The sequence below is a fragment of the Trichechus manatus genome, unplaced genomic scaffold, assembly GCF_000243295.1.
Source record: "Trichechus manatus latirostris isolate Lorelei unplaced genomic scaffold, TriManLat1.0 scaffold00009, whole genome shotgun sequence".
NCBI lineage: Eukaryota > Metazoa > Chordata > Mammalia > Sirenia > Trichechidae > Trichechus > Trichechus manatus.
The window spans coordinates 28,029,817-28,042,576 of record NW_004443945.1 but is presented as its reverse complement, the minus strand read 5'-3'; the positions used below and the strand labels follow the sequence as shown (position 1 = coordinate 28,042,576).

At 37.3% G+C, this 12,760-nt stretch overlaps 1 protein-coding gene across 1 annotated transcript in view; it reads left to right on the top strand.

Annotated features, from left to right (window-relative positions):
* The window catches only part of NECAB1 (N-terminal EF-hand calcium binding protein 1), a 180,231-nt gene that overhangs the window by 126,829 nt on the left and 40,642 nt on the right, over positions 1 to 12,760 (top strand). Inside the window, exon 6 of the mRNA XM_004370784.1 lies at positions 7,932 to 8,068. Within this exon, the coding sequence (XP_004370841.1) occupies positions 7,932 to 8,068 (137 nt within the window). The remainder of the gene's footprint in view (positions 1 to 7,931; positions 8,069 to 12,760) is intronic.

Genomic DNA, 12,760 nt, shown 5'->3' with positions numbered 1-12,760 from the left:
ATGGCTGAAAGCAGAGAATACCAGAAAGATGTTTACCTGTGTTTTATTGACTATGCAAAGGCATTCGACTGTGTGGATCATAACAAATTATGGGTAACATTTCGAAGAATGGGAATTCCAGAACACTTAATTGTGCTCATGAGGAACCTGTACATAGATCAAGAGGCAGCTGTTCGAACAGAACAAGGGGATACTGAGGGGTTTAAAATTAAAACAGGTGCACATCAGGGTTGTATCCTTTCACCATACTTATTCAATCTGTATGCTGAGCAAATAATCCAAGAAGCTGGACTATATGGAGAAGAATGTGACTTCAGGATTGGAAGAAGACTCATTACAATCTGTGATATGCAAATAACACACCCTTACTTGCTGAAAGCAAAGAAAACTTGAAGCACTTACTGATGAAGATCAGAGACTACAGCCTTCAGTATAGATTACACCTCAGCATAAAGAAAACGAAAATCCTCACAACGGGACGAATAAGCAACATCATGATAAATGAAGAGAAGAGGGAAGTTGTCAAGGATTTCATTTTACTTGGATCCACAATCAAGCCCATGGAAGCAGTCAAGAAATGTAACGATGTATTGCATTGAGCAAATCTTCTGCAAAAGGCCTTTTTAAAGTATTAAAGAGCAAAGATGTCACCTTGAGGACTAAGATGTGCCTGACTCAAACCATGGTGTTTTCAGTCACCTCATGCATGTGAAAACTTGACAATGAATAAGGAAGATCGAAGAAGAATCAATGCCCTTGAATTACAGTGTTGATGAAGAATATCGAATATACCGTGGACTGCCAGAAGAAGGAACAAATCTGTTGTGGAAGAAGTACAGAAGCAAGTATGGCGAGACTTCATCTTATGTACTCTGTACACGTTATCAGGAGGGACCAGTCCACATGCTTGGTAAAGTAGAGGGTCAGCAAAAGAGAGGAAGACCCTCAACGTGATGGATTGGCACAGTGGCTGCAAGGATGGGCTCAAGCATAGCAGTGATTGTGAGGATGGTGCAGGACCAGGCAGTATTTCATTCTGTTGTACTTAGGGTGGCTATGAGTTGAATCCAACTCAATGGCACCTAACAACAACAACAACGCCTGGGATATCGATCTTTATGAGTTCCATTTCATTGATGATTTCCTATTTTCCTTGATTCATACTTCGTACATTCCGCGTTCTGATTATTAATGGATGTTTACAGCTGTTTCTTCTCATTTTGAGTCGTGCCACATCAGCAAATGAAGGTACCAAAAGCTTTACTCCATTCTTGTCATTAAGGTTGACTCTGCTTTGAGGAGGCAGTTCTTCCCCAGTCATATTTTGAATGCCTTCCAGCCTGAGGGGGTCGTCTTCTGGCACTGTATCAGACAGTGTTCCACTGCTATTGATAAGGTTTTCATTGGCTGGTATTTTCAGAAGCAGATCACCAGGTCCTTCTTCCTAGTCTGTCTTAGTCTGGAAGCTCCACTGAAACTTGTTCACCATGGGTGACCCTGCTTGTATTTGAAATACTGGTGGCATAGCTTCCAACATCACAGCAGCATGCAAGCCATCACAGTACAACAAACTGACAGATGCATGGGGTGTAATTGATGATATGAAGTAATCTAATTGGCAATATTTTTATTTTTCAATAATACACAAAATACCAAAATAATGGTGCACCTTATAATCAATAGCATGGTCTATTTGATAAAATAGAGTATTTTGAGGCTTTTAAAAAATTGTATAGGAAAAAAATTCTTTGCCTATTGAATATTCTGAGGAAGTTATCTATTCTCACACCTATTTTTTCCTGAATAAAAAAAACTACTGGATATATTGGTGTTCTATTCATAAATGGGTCATAAAGGCAAATTAAATCCAAAAATGTATCAGGGAGCATATATTTATTAAGTACTATTTCTCATGCACTAGGTTGTATGGAAATGCTTATAATATTTTAATACTAAATTACTCCTAATGTACTAGAGTTTGTTTAGACCAAAATCAAGGATAATCTGTCTTTGAAAGCAGAGAGATCTTATATGACATTTGAAACTGTGTTTGTCTCTGACAAATTCAGTAACTTAAGGCATACTAACATAGTATAGAGCTGTGATTAAAATAGAACTGTCCATCTGATACATATACTATTTAGGAGGCATCAAATTACAAGTGACTGCTACCCTTGGGATGGCATTTACTTCAACTCTTGTTTTATACCTATTCCATGAGCTTAAAATGATATTCAGAGAAAAATGTGTGATATTCAGTAAGGTGGAGAGCAACATATTTATGGAGAAGAAATTTTGCGATATTTTATTATCAACATCAACAAACATAAATAGAGCCCAATTTGGATAAATATAGTTCTGTGCTCTTCAGACTGAAAAGTGTAACATATGGTTCTCTGTTACACTCAAGAAAAATGCAGGCTAGCAGTTTAGGAAATAGCATATGGGAGGTGATAAAAATTACTAATTTGGAAGTGTTTACAGATTTTCTTTTCCTACTGCCTACCAAAGAATTCTGTATTTTATAGCTCATATCTATCTACTAGCACAACTTCTAAACATATGAGGATAGTATTTATTTGTGATTCTGGTTCCTACAAGTATCTTAACCTTTTTATTGTAAAATAAAACACAGATTCAGAAAGCCACCTGTTATGGATTGAACTGTGTTCCCTAAAGTGTGTGTCAACTTGACTAGTCCATGATTCCCAGTGTTGTGTGACTGTCCACCATTTTGTCATCTGATGATTTTCCTATGTGTTGTAAATCCTACCTCTATAATGTTAATGAGGTGGGATTAGCAGCAGTTGTGTTAATGAGGCAGGACTCAATCTATAAAACTAGGCTGTGTCTTAAGTCCATCTCTTTTGGGATATAAAAGAGAGAAGCAAGCAGAGAGACATGGGGACCTCATACCACCAAGAAAGAAGAGCCAGGAGAATAGCGCGCCCTTTGGACCTGGGATCCCTGCACTGAGAAGCTCCTTGACCAGGGAAGATTGATGACAAGGACCTTCCCCCAGAGCTGACAGAGACAGGAAAGCCTTCCCCTGGAGCTGCACCCTGAATTCGAAATTCTAGTCTCTGAGACTGTGAGAGAATAACTTTCTATTTGTTATAGCCATCTACTTGTGGTATTTCTGTTATAGCAGCACTAGAAAACTAAGATACCACCCAAATAAAATGAAATATTATAAGGCAAATACTCTTGAAACCACCACCCAAATAAGAAACCAAACCTACCAGTCCCTCCAGAAGCCCCTCTGTGTACCCTGTCTCCATCATAATCCTATCCCTCCCTGGAAAATAAGCACTAAACTGATGCCTCAACTAGTCAGCTCCTTGCATTTCTTTATGGTTTTATCGTCCACATGTGTAACTCTAGAGACTATAGTTTAGTTATACCCATTTTTATATCTCATTTATGTCTCTTACCTTACAAGTTCTTTTGCAATCTTTCTTATTTGCTTATTGTTACAATTTATCTCTTGCAGAACCTAAAGTTGCTCACTGTCTAGACTTTGCCTATTTCCTACTTATGGTGCAGTTCAGCATATTCTTCTGGACTCTGTTTTTACTGCAAATTGTAAACTGAATCCAGAGGTTTGTTTGAAAGACTGTACTGATGGTGTATGCTCTCACCAGGAAGCCCATAATGTCTGGTTGACTCTCTTTTTATGATGTTGGCAGCCATTGATTCTCAATGCCTACATCAGGGGTGAACAACTCCAGCGATAGGCCAAACTCTGCCAACCACCTGTTTGAGATGGCCTATGAACACAGCCAGGCACATTTGCTTAAGGATTTTCTATGGCTGTTTTCATACTACAATGGCAGAATGTGTGACTGTTCGCCTCACAAAGTCTGAAATATTTACTGTCTGGGCCTCTACAGTAATGTTTGCCAGTACCTGGTAGAGATCATCAACCTTTATGTCAAAGTCTCTCTAATCATTTTGATTGTCAAAAGTTCATTCTCTAATAGACTGAAGAGCTTATGGAAATAATATTACCTGAGTTTTTGCATGTTGATAACGGTTTTTTTGTACTTTATACTTAAAAGTTGGTTTTTTGTGATATAAAATCCTTTTGCATGTCTTAAGTATGTTGCTTTATTTTCTTCTGGGATAAAAGTGTTGCTTTTGGAAAGTCTTATGATAACATAATTTTCTTGCCTTTACAAATCATTTGCTCTTTATGTCTAGATGAGAAAAGGATTTTTGCTTTGTCTTTTAAAGTCCATTAATTTTACTGAAATGTATCTTGATGTTGTTGTTCTGAGTTAATATTCTCAGATACGTGATGTGCTTTCAAAACATAATTTCAAATCTTTTTGTTTCAGAAAAGCATTTTTGAATGATAGATTTCAGTATTTGTTTTATTCGTTTGCTATGGTTTTCATCCTCAGGAATTCCTGTTATCTGTATATTAGATATTCTTTGCCTAGCTCCAATATTTGCCACTTCCTCTTTAATCCTACTATATGCTAAATATCAACCACACTTTTATCCAAGCGATAATTCTGAGATGAATTATTACTTAAGCGTTCAAACTCAGGTCCTTTGAATTTTGAGCCAATGATCTATCCATTGCACTTTGTTAATATCCTTCCTCCAAAGGATTACTAACAATAATGAACATTTATCAAAAACTATGAGCTAGATACCACACAATGTGCTTTACATGCTATATTTTATTTAAACCTCAAAACAAGCTTATGAGATTTTATCCACAGATAAGGAATAGAGACTCAGAAAGGCTGAATACTTTCCCAAATTCACACAACTGTTGAGTGACACCAGAATGGATTAGAATTTAAATGTGACTGTCTTCAGACTCAGATTCTTAACCACCATACTATGTTGTTATATAAATATGAATGTGACCTGGGTCTTCATCAGTTAGCTATTAATCTCCAGGTTTAGTCTGACTCTGTAAATGTCCCCATATCCATGTGCATGTTCCTAAAATTCCACTTGGATGAAGAGGTTTACTTCCCAGCATAATGGAATTGTTCCTTAGGCAGACCCCAAGTGGCCGTGTGTTCTTATTAGGGTCGCCTAGGGGGAGACACGGAAATAGAAGGAGCAAGAGGAAAGAAACCTGAACAAAATAAGCACTTGACAACTCCAGGATGAGCCCTTTACAAATGGGGTTTACCAAGGAAAGAGCTTAAATAATACAACTCATCTCTAAAGTATTTTCTGATTTTAAGTGACAGAATATCTAGTTAAGATAGGGCTTAGAAATTGTGTCAATGTTTTGATTGTTTAGCAATATTTTATTCCAAAATTAGATCCCTGTAACCTCTTTCACTAATTTGCAAACCTGTAATTCCCTAACCCTTGGGAATCTACAGTTTGAAATGTTTTAATTTCTTGTTTTGCCATCTAAGATTTCCAAATACCATTCTGGAATTAATCTCATTCCGTTTTTAAGACTTAATTAAGAACCAGTGCTTTTTTTTTTTAGACTTAAATTTGATTTTAAAAAATTTGATTTTTAAAAGCCTAAGGATGTTTAAAAGAAATTGGACATAGATGATGTAGTATAAACCAGTTACTGTAAAATAGCTAACAGTTTTTGGGAGAGAGGAAAAAGAGAAAAAGGCAACCTTATCTTTGTAAGAGAGATTTCTGTTATAGAAAGCTGGCGCAGATGTTTCACACAAGAATGAGAAGAGCTGCAGGGGCTTAGCTCAAAAGGCAGACAGAGCAGTACCCCTGCTAAATGTGATTGTATCTGGCCTCATAAGCAAGGAGACATTGAGACTGGATGCCACTGATGTGATTAATTTTCAGATAGGACAAATACAAACAGGGCAGACTGATGTTCTGATTTTCCTAATTAACTCAGATGATTCACAGTGGGTTAATAGCTAAGATTTCCACTCTTCCATCATACAGCTGGGCAAGGGCTTGCTTAGTGAGAAATGATCTGACAATTAAGATGCATAGGCAAACCCCTAAGAAACCTGAATTTCAAAGCATTGTTTCTAATGCTAGGATTTTACTGTTAAATGAATGCTAGCCTGTTTCAGCTCCTCGAATAGGAAATACACAATTGAAATGTTTATGTTCCAGCTTTCCAAAGGCAAAAATAAAAATATTAATTCTATTTTATTAACAACTTCCACTTAATTATTTATTTAACTGACAATTGTCAATGACCTGAACATTATTGGGATCTGAGAAATATACTAGTAGCTTTCATTTGTCCATATCCTATCTAACAGACATGAAGGATTAAACTGTGTTTGATTTTAAAAAAGGCAGAATCTGGATATCAGGTATCATCTGTACTTTTCTTTTTTTTCACTCCTTTGGCAGATCAGTAGAAGTTCTTTCTGCCAGACTCTAAAATACTGTATTTTGTTGAAAAGAACACGTGCCTTAAACCAGCATATCAATCTCTCGGGGAGTTAGGAATGCAAAAATCCCTTTTTGTGCCTTCGGAACTAACACATTTGTTGAGAATAAAAAGGGCCAGGCTTTGACATTTTCCAGCTTGTTATCTATTTAATTTTCCATCTGCCTTTTTTGCTACTGCCTTCCAAAGGAACATCTGCTGCATATCTAAGAGAAGGGAAGGAAGATTGGATCTATGCCACCTGGATCTGCAGTCCCAAACCTGGGGATCCAGAATAAGGGAAGAAGACAAGCAAATGATCCAAAAAATGAAATGAGGACAAACAGTCTGTTGAGAACAATGCTGTATTTCCCTTTGTTGCAGAGCCCACCATGACCTGGCAAGCTGGATGGCAGTGTTCCAACCACAAGTCCAGTATTTCCTGATTTAGACTTAATAGAGGCAGAGAGTATTTTTGAGTTGCAGTGTATGCTAGAGTTTCTTTGATTTGTAAGTGAGAAAGCTGAGACCAAAGTAAACAGTTAAATAACTAAATCTACTTTGTTTGGGTTTACTGCCACGTTCTAAGATTCCCCAGTGCATCTTGACTATGGTATTATCTCGTCACCGCCATTCCTCTCGGTTTGGTACAACAATGAAAAAAGAAGTTTTGGGACAGAGCCAAATAAATCCTTTCCTTGAATGAACTTGTATCTACTGTTCCTACCCAAGACTCTAGAAAATTGGATATAGCTGGCTGGTCCCATGACCTAAAAGAGTAGGTTGACAACATTTCATTTCCTGCCAAACTGATTTTCTTTCTTGGTTCTTCCTGAGACATTAGAGGATAAGGGCAGTAGGTAGTACCATCCATAGCCCACTAGTCTACCTAGACTAAGCTTCACAAGTACAATCTATGATGTGTGCAATGCTATCTGTGTACACAGGTCTGAATGAATGGTGCTTTCATGCTTGAGGTGTTGTGCTATAAGTTAAACGCAAATGAGCTTCAGGTAAAGTAGCTGTTGGAGGGACATATGCAGATTTAGTAAACTGTTTATATATTCCAGGCCTAACATTTTCTGTAATTTAAGACAACTACACATAATTTCCTTTGGCTTCAGTATAACGCAGACATCAGGCATAATAAACACATCAAGAGGGAATTAAGCCAATTGCTGAAACGTGACTGCATTTAGTTGTTAATGGAGAAAATACATGATGGCATGGTCATCCATTTAAATGAAACTCTACAAACCCTGAGTTAGTCACTTTTTTGTTTCAGATTTTTTTTTCCTTTCATACAGATGTCTATTCAATAATTCTGCTGGGTTTTGTCCTTTTTTCAAATCTTGAGGTAAGGTATTCCAGTCTTTTCTGCAGAGCTTTCACTCAACTTCTTTAGGTTGGTGGATACAGCAATGCTGTGATCTCCAGGGCTCCAATCTGGTAGGGTACTTATCTCTTTGTTCGTCTTGTCTCTCTCTCTCTAGGATCAACCTGAGAATGACAAGCACATGGGAAATACCATCCCTCATTATTTTTCCATGCCCTATTTCTAATTGCTTTATTTTGTCACCCTTAGGACTACCAAGAGGCCTCTAATTTAGAACAATTTGTGACTCGATTTTTATTGAAGGAGACCTTGAATCAGCTGCAGTCTCTCCAAAATTCCCTTGAATGTGCTATGGAAACTACTGAGGAGCAAAGCCGTCAAGAAAGGCAAGTTACATGTTTTCATATGACATCTCTTTAGTGACTCTGTGTGTATGAAAAGACAGTTGATTTGCATGGTACTTAAACTAGTGAAAACTAAAAATGAGAATTAATAGATCTCAAAAGAGTGGCAGGGACCTGCACTGGTGCTGGAAATTATATTTGCCTCTGAAAAGACCATTCCCCTTTTTCTTTTACTATCCATCATTCATTCAACACATTTTAATTGAGAACTTAGTCAATGGAAAAGACTTTAAAATACACAGGGGATGGTATGAATATATTTTACATAACCCCTATTGTTAAAGAGGCTAAAGTCTATTATATGAATAAGACGTGAACACTAAAACTATAATGCAAGGTGAAAAGTGATAAATACCACAGAAAAAGGGAAATAAATTACCACGAGATTTCCGAAGAGTAAAAGATTAAATATGGATAGAGAGATGAATGACAGTTTCATAGAGTTTCCCTATAACATTTGAGCTCATCTTGCGAATGGGTATACTTTGAAAATGTGGAAATGATGGGAAAGAGCCTTACAAGCTAAGTGAATCTGAATATATTGAGGAGACTTGAGAATTCAGTAAGCCTAATTATGTAAGATAATAAAAATGAATGATGGGGAAAGAGTTAAAAATTCAGTTAGTATCCTTGAGAAATAAGTAATAATATTATAATAGCTATATAACTAAAGCCACTAATGCCAGAAGGAAACCTAAATTAGAAACGTGTGAAGGAAACATCAAAATAATTCCAACCAACAATTGACACTTTCTTGAGTTATCATTGTTTATACTTTGCCAACTAGAGAAGAGCTTGGCAAAACTCTTGCTTGTGCTACCAGTTTTTGCTGGCTGATGCATTCTTTTAAACCTCTAGATATGACTTATTATCTTTTCCGTATGAAATTAAGGAGAACCACACAGTAAGTTCTCTGAATAGGCTGATAATAGACTACTTTGTAAGCCAATTTTTCTAAACAAACATATGGATACATTATTATAAGGACATCTCAAGGAAATAGTGGAACTTTCAACCATGTGTTTACAATGTCAAAATGAATGAGCACCACCAAACTCTAACAAAAAAAGCCTGTGATTCCAGAGCTAATGAGCTGGTGCAGCTGATGCACACAGGGGTGCGTTCTTCGATGGATTTGTGCATCATCCTTCACGTTATAAACTTCCTATTACCACTGCATTGTGTGATTCCATATCGAATGGAAAAGCGTAACAATTATCTTTAGAAAAATAACAACCCAGCTCCTCAACTTTGAGCAGAGAAAAGTAGAATGTCTTGAAGCACAATGAAATTGATTTCATGTTCCTAATGAGAAAATAAGGCCTATTTTGTTGTTTCTTTTCATTAGATTTTCTGGAACTAAAATGGATTCTCCCTTTTTAGAATCAGTCATTTGCCACATAAGAGGCAGCTTCTTCACCTGTGCTTTTGTTTCTTTCTATAGTCACCTCCTGCAAACTCGTGTTCTTCATTTACCACTACATAGTGAATTTTTAATGAAAAACAGTTCTTCTTTGGTTAGGTCACGAGCTGGCCTTAACCTCTTGTGATTATTGCTGTCAACAGCTGCAGCTCCTGTGTTTAATGGGAAGAAGCATGATAATACAGAGTTTAAGAAAAGTGGGAGGCACTATAGGATTGATGAATCTTCTTTTCTCAGGCTTCTAGTTCAAAAATAGTTTGGAAAAATGGGAAACATTACATGTCTGAGGTCAGTTTGGGGAATGCTATTGTATAGTAGTATTTGATGAAAGCACCCAAGGAGGCCCCAGTACTGCCCCAAATCACTGATACAATTCCCTAAAACTTTCTGAAGCAAATACACAGATAAGCAAATAGAAAATAAGGCATTACTATGGGTTTATGCCCTTAATGTCCAGTGTGGAGTCTCTAGAAAGCAGACTGAGACATGTGACTTAGGCCCAAACCTAAAGAGGCTGCATCTCCTCTCTGAAGGAATACCAGCACCCAAGTCAGGAGAGCCCCAGGCCCCTCACCAGTGGAGAAAAGTCAGAGAGAAGAAAGATGGCTGAACTTCTTTCACCAGCCTTACCCTTGCTCAGGCCCTGGGTCAGCCATTCCTTTGCCCAAATGGAGAGAGAAAGGAGAACTTAGAGTGTATTAGTTTCCTAGAGCTATCATAACAAATTACCTCAAACTGGGTGACTTAAAACAACAGGAATTTATTCTCTCACAGTTCTGGAAGCTGGGTGTCTTAATTCAGGGTATTGAGTGGAGGCAGGGGGAGGCATGTTCTCTTTGCAGCCTCTAGCGGAAGATCCCTCCTTGCCTCTTCTAGCTTCTGGTGGTCCTAGGCATTCCTTGGCTTGTGGCTCATAGCAGCACTATTCATAACAGCCAAAACCTAAAAACTACCCAAATTCCTGTCAACCAAAAAATGGGTAAATATGTTGTAATATATTCAGGCATTGGAGTACTATTCAGCAGTAACAATAAGGCATCTACAATTGCACACAACAAAATGAATGGATCTCACGCCCCAAAAACATATTGAATAAAAGAAGCCAGACACATAATAATACATATTGTTTGTATCCATTTATTATAAAGTACAAAAATAGGCAAAACTAATCTATGCTGTTCTAAGCAGGATAGAGATGATCCTCAGTGAATAATGACTAAAAGGCAGCATGAGGGGAGCATCTAGGGTATTCTGTTTCTTGATCTGGGTGTTGGCTGCATTGGTGTGTGTAGTTTATAAACATTCATTGAGCTGTGCAATTCTGATATGTGTATATGTAAGTGCATATACAGTGTGATTACTGTAAGTCAATACAAATTGTTAAAGATCTCATTTGCTTAAAATATCCCACTGAATTAAACAACAGAGATTGTATCCCCATTTTACAGAAGCAACAGGAAAGTTAAATTTAGTACTTGCCCTGGTTCACTCAGCCACTCAGAAAAAGGCATTCTGTAAAACCAAATCTTCTAAACGTAACTACAGTCCCTTTCCCATGATATCAAACGATATCAGTGAAGAAGCCTCATGGAAGACAAGACTTGAACTGGACCTTTAGAATGGATTTGTATGGCAGACGGATATTCTCTGAAAGGAGAGAATATCCTTTCAGATGTATATCCTCGCTCATCCTGTATACTCAGGCCTTCTCATCTGGCTAACCCCTTTTAGTTCATTTGGTCACTGTTTGGACATTACTTTCTCTGGGAAGCTTTCCCTGCTCTCAAAATAGGATTAGATATCTCTGACCCCACCACTACATACTTCTCTAGTAAACCAGTTGCCATCAAGTCACCTTCAACTCCATGTGTGTCAGAGTAAAACTGTGTTCCATAAAGTTGTCAATGGCTGATTTTTCAGAAGTAGATCATGATGCCTTTCTTCTGAAGCACCTCTGGGAATTTCTAACCTTTTGGTTGTCAGCTGAGCATATTAACCATTTGAACTCCCTAGAGACTCCAACTCCTATAGTACCCGCTACTTAATATCTATTTACAATCTCAGCCCCTTTTTATAACCTCCATTAGACTTTGAATTCTTGATGGCAGGAACTTTGCTTTTTTCCCTTCTATGTGGCACAACTGCATATTAAAAATATGAGATTGAATGAATGAAAGAGAATTCCAGGAGCAAGGGGTGAGAACATGGGACAATGAGGAGACCAACCTAACTAACATCTGGAATTGGGAAAGTTCTTAAAATCTGCACAGATGGTTTTAGACTTACTCCTGTTGAAGTTTGTCGTTGGTGGTTGCAAATAGGGGAGCAATATAAAGCAAACAAAGTTTAAGGAAAATTAGTCAAACAAAAAGGTATACAGTACAGATTTAGAGAAGAGGAGAATAGGCTCAGCAAGAAAAGTTCAAATCGGTGTATCTAAAAATTTTATCAGATTTTTTATATCATAAAGAAAGATTTCGTGATGCTCTACATAGTCAAGATTTACAACACACAGATAGCATTAAAATTCCCAGGGTTGTAATAATTTGCTTCTCCTTCAGCATCAACATTACTCTGGGGTTTAATATTTGTGAAACCTAGGGATACAGAAGTTCCTCAGAATGTAATGAAATTTGAGAAGTTATCTTTTCCATTTATCAACCCGAGGGTAGAATCACACAGTGTCATTCATCCTGTAGTAATGAACTAGACATGCCACGTTGGGCAAAATTTCTGTGTCTATTCATGTGAAAATGGCAATTTCAGAGAGAAGGGATGCATACAACTGGAGTGACACAGAGGTGAGATTTTCAGGTGGCATCCGACAACACTCCTGGTATCTGCGCTGGCAAACTGGCTGAATGGAAGCCACTTTAATTCCATGTCTAATGAAAGTATCTAATAGCCAATGAGAAGAATAATCATTGCTTTAGACTAAAGATTCCCTCTCAAAGACTCATGTCCTCTTACATAAACCTCTCTTCCTCACAAACCAGATTTTGGGGAATGTAGTTGAATTATACATGGATTTCATATTTATAATGGAGTCTTCAAATTTGTTGTATTTTTGGAGCATTCTTCTATATTCAGGGATATGACTGATTTCTCCTGGGCTTAAAACTTATTTTCTCCTTTTCAAAATTGTTCATTATAAAAGTAAGGAAAAGCTTTAATTTTGCCTGCAAGTGATTATAAAAGTTCAGACAGCTTAAACATAGAGAAGGACAGCTTTAATCACCTAGATCTGTGAC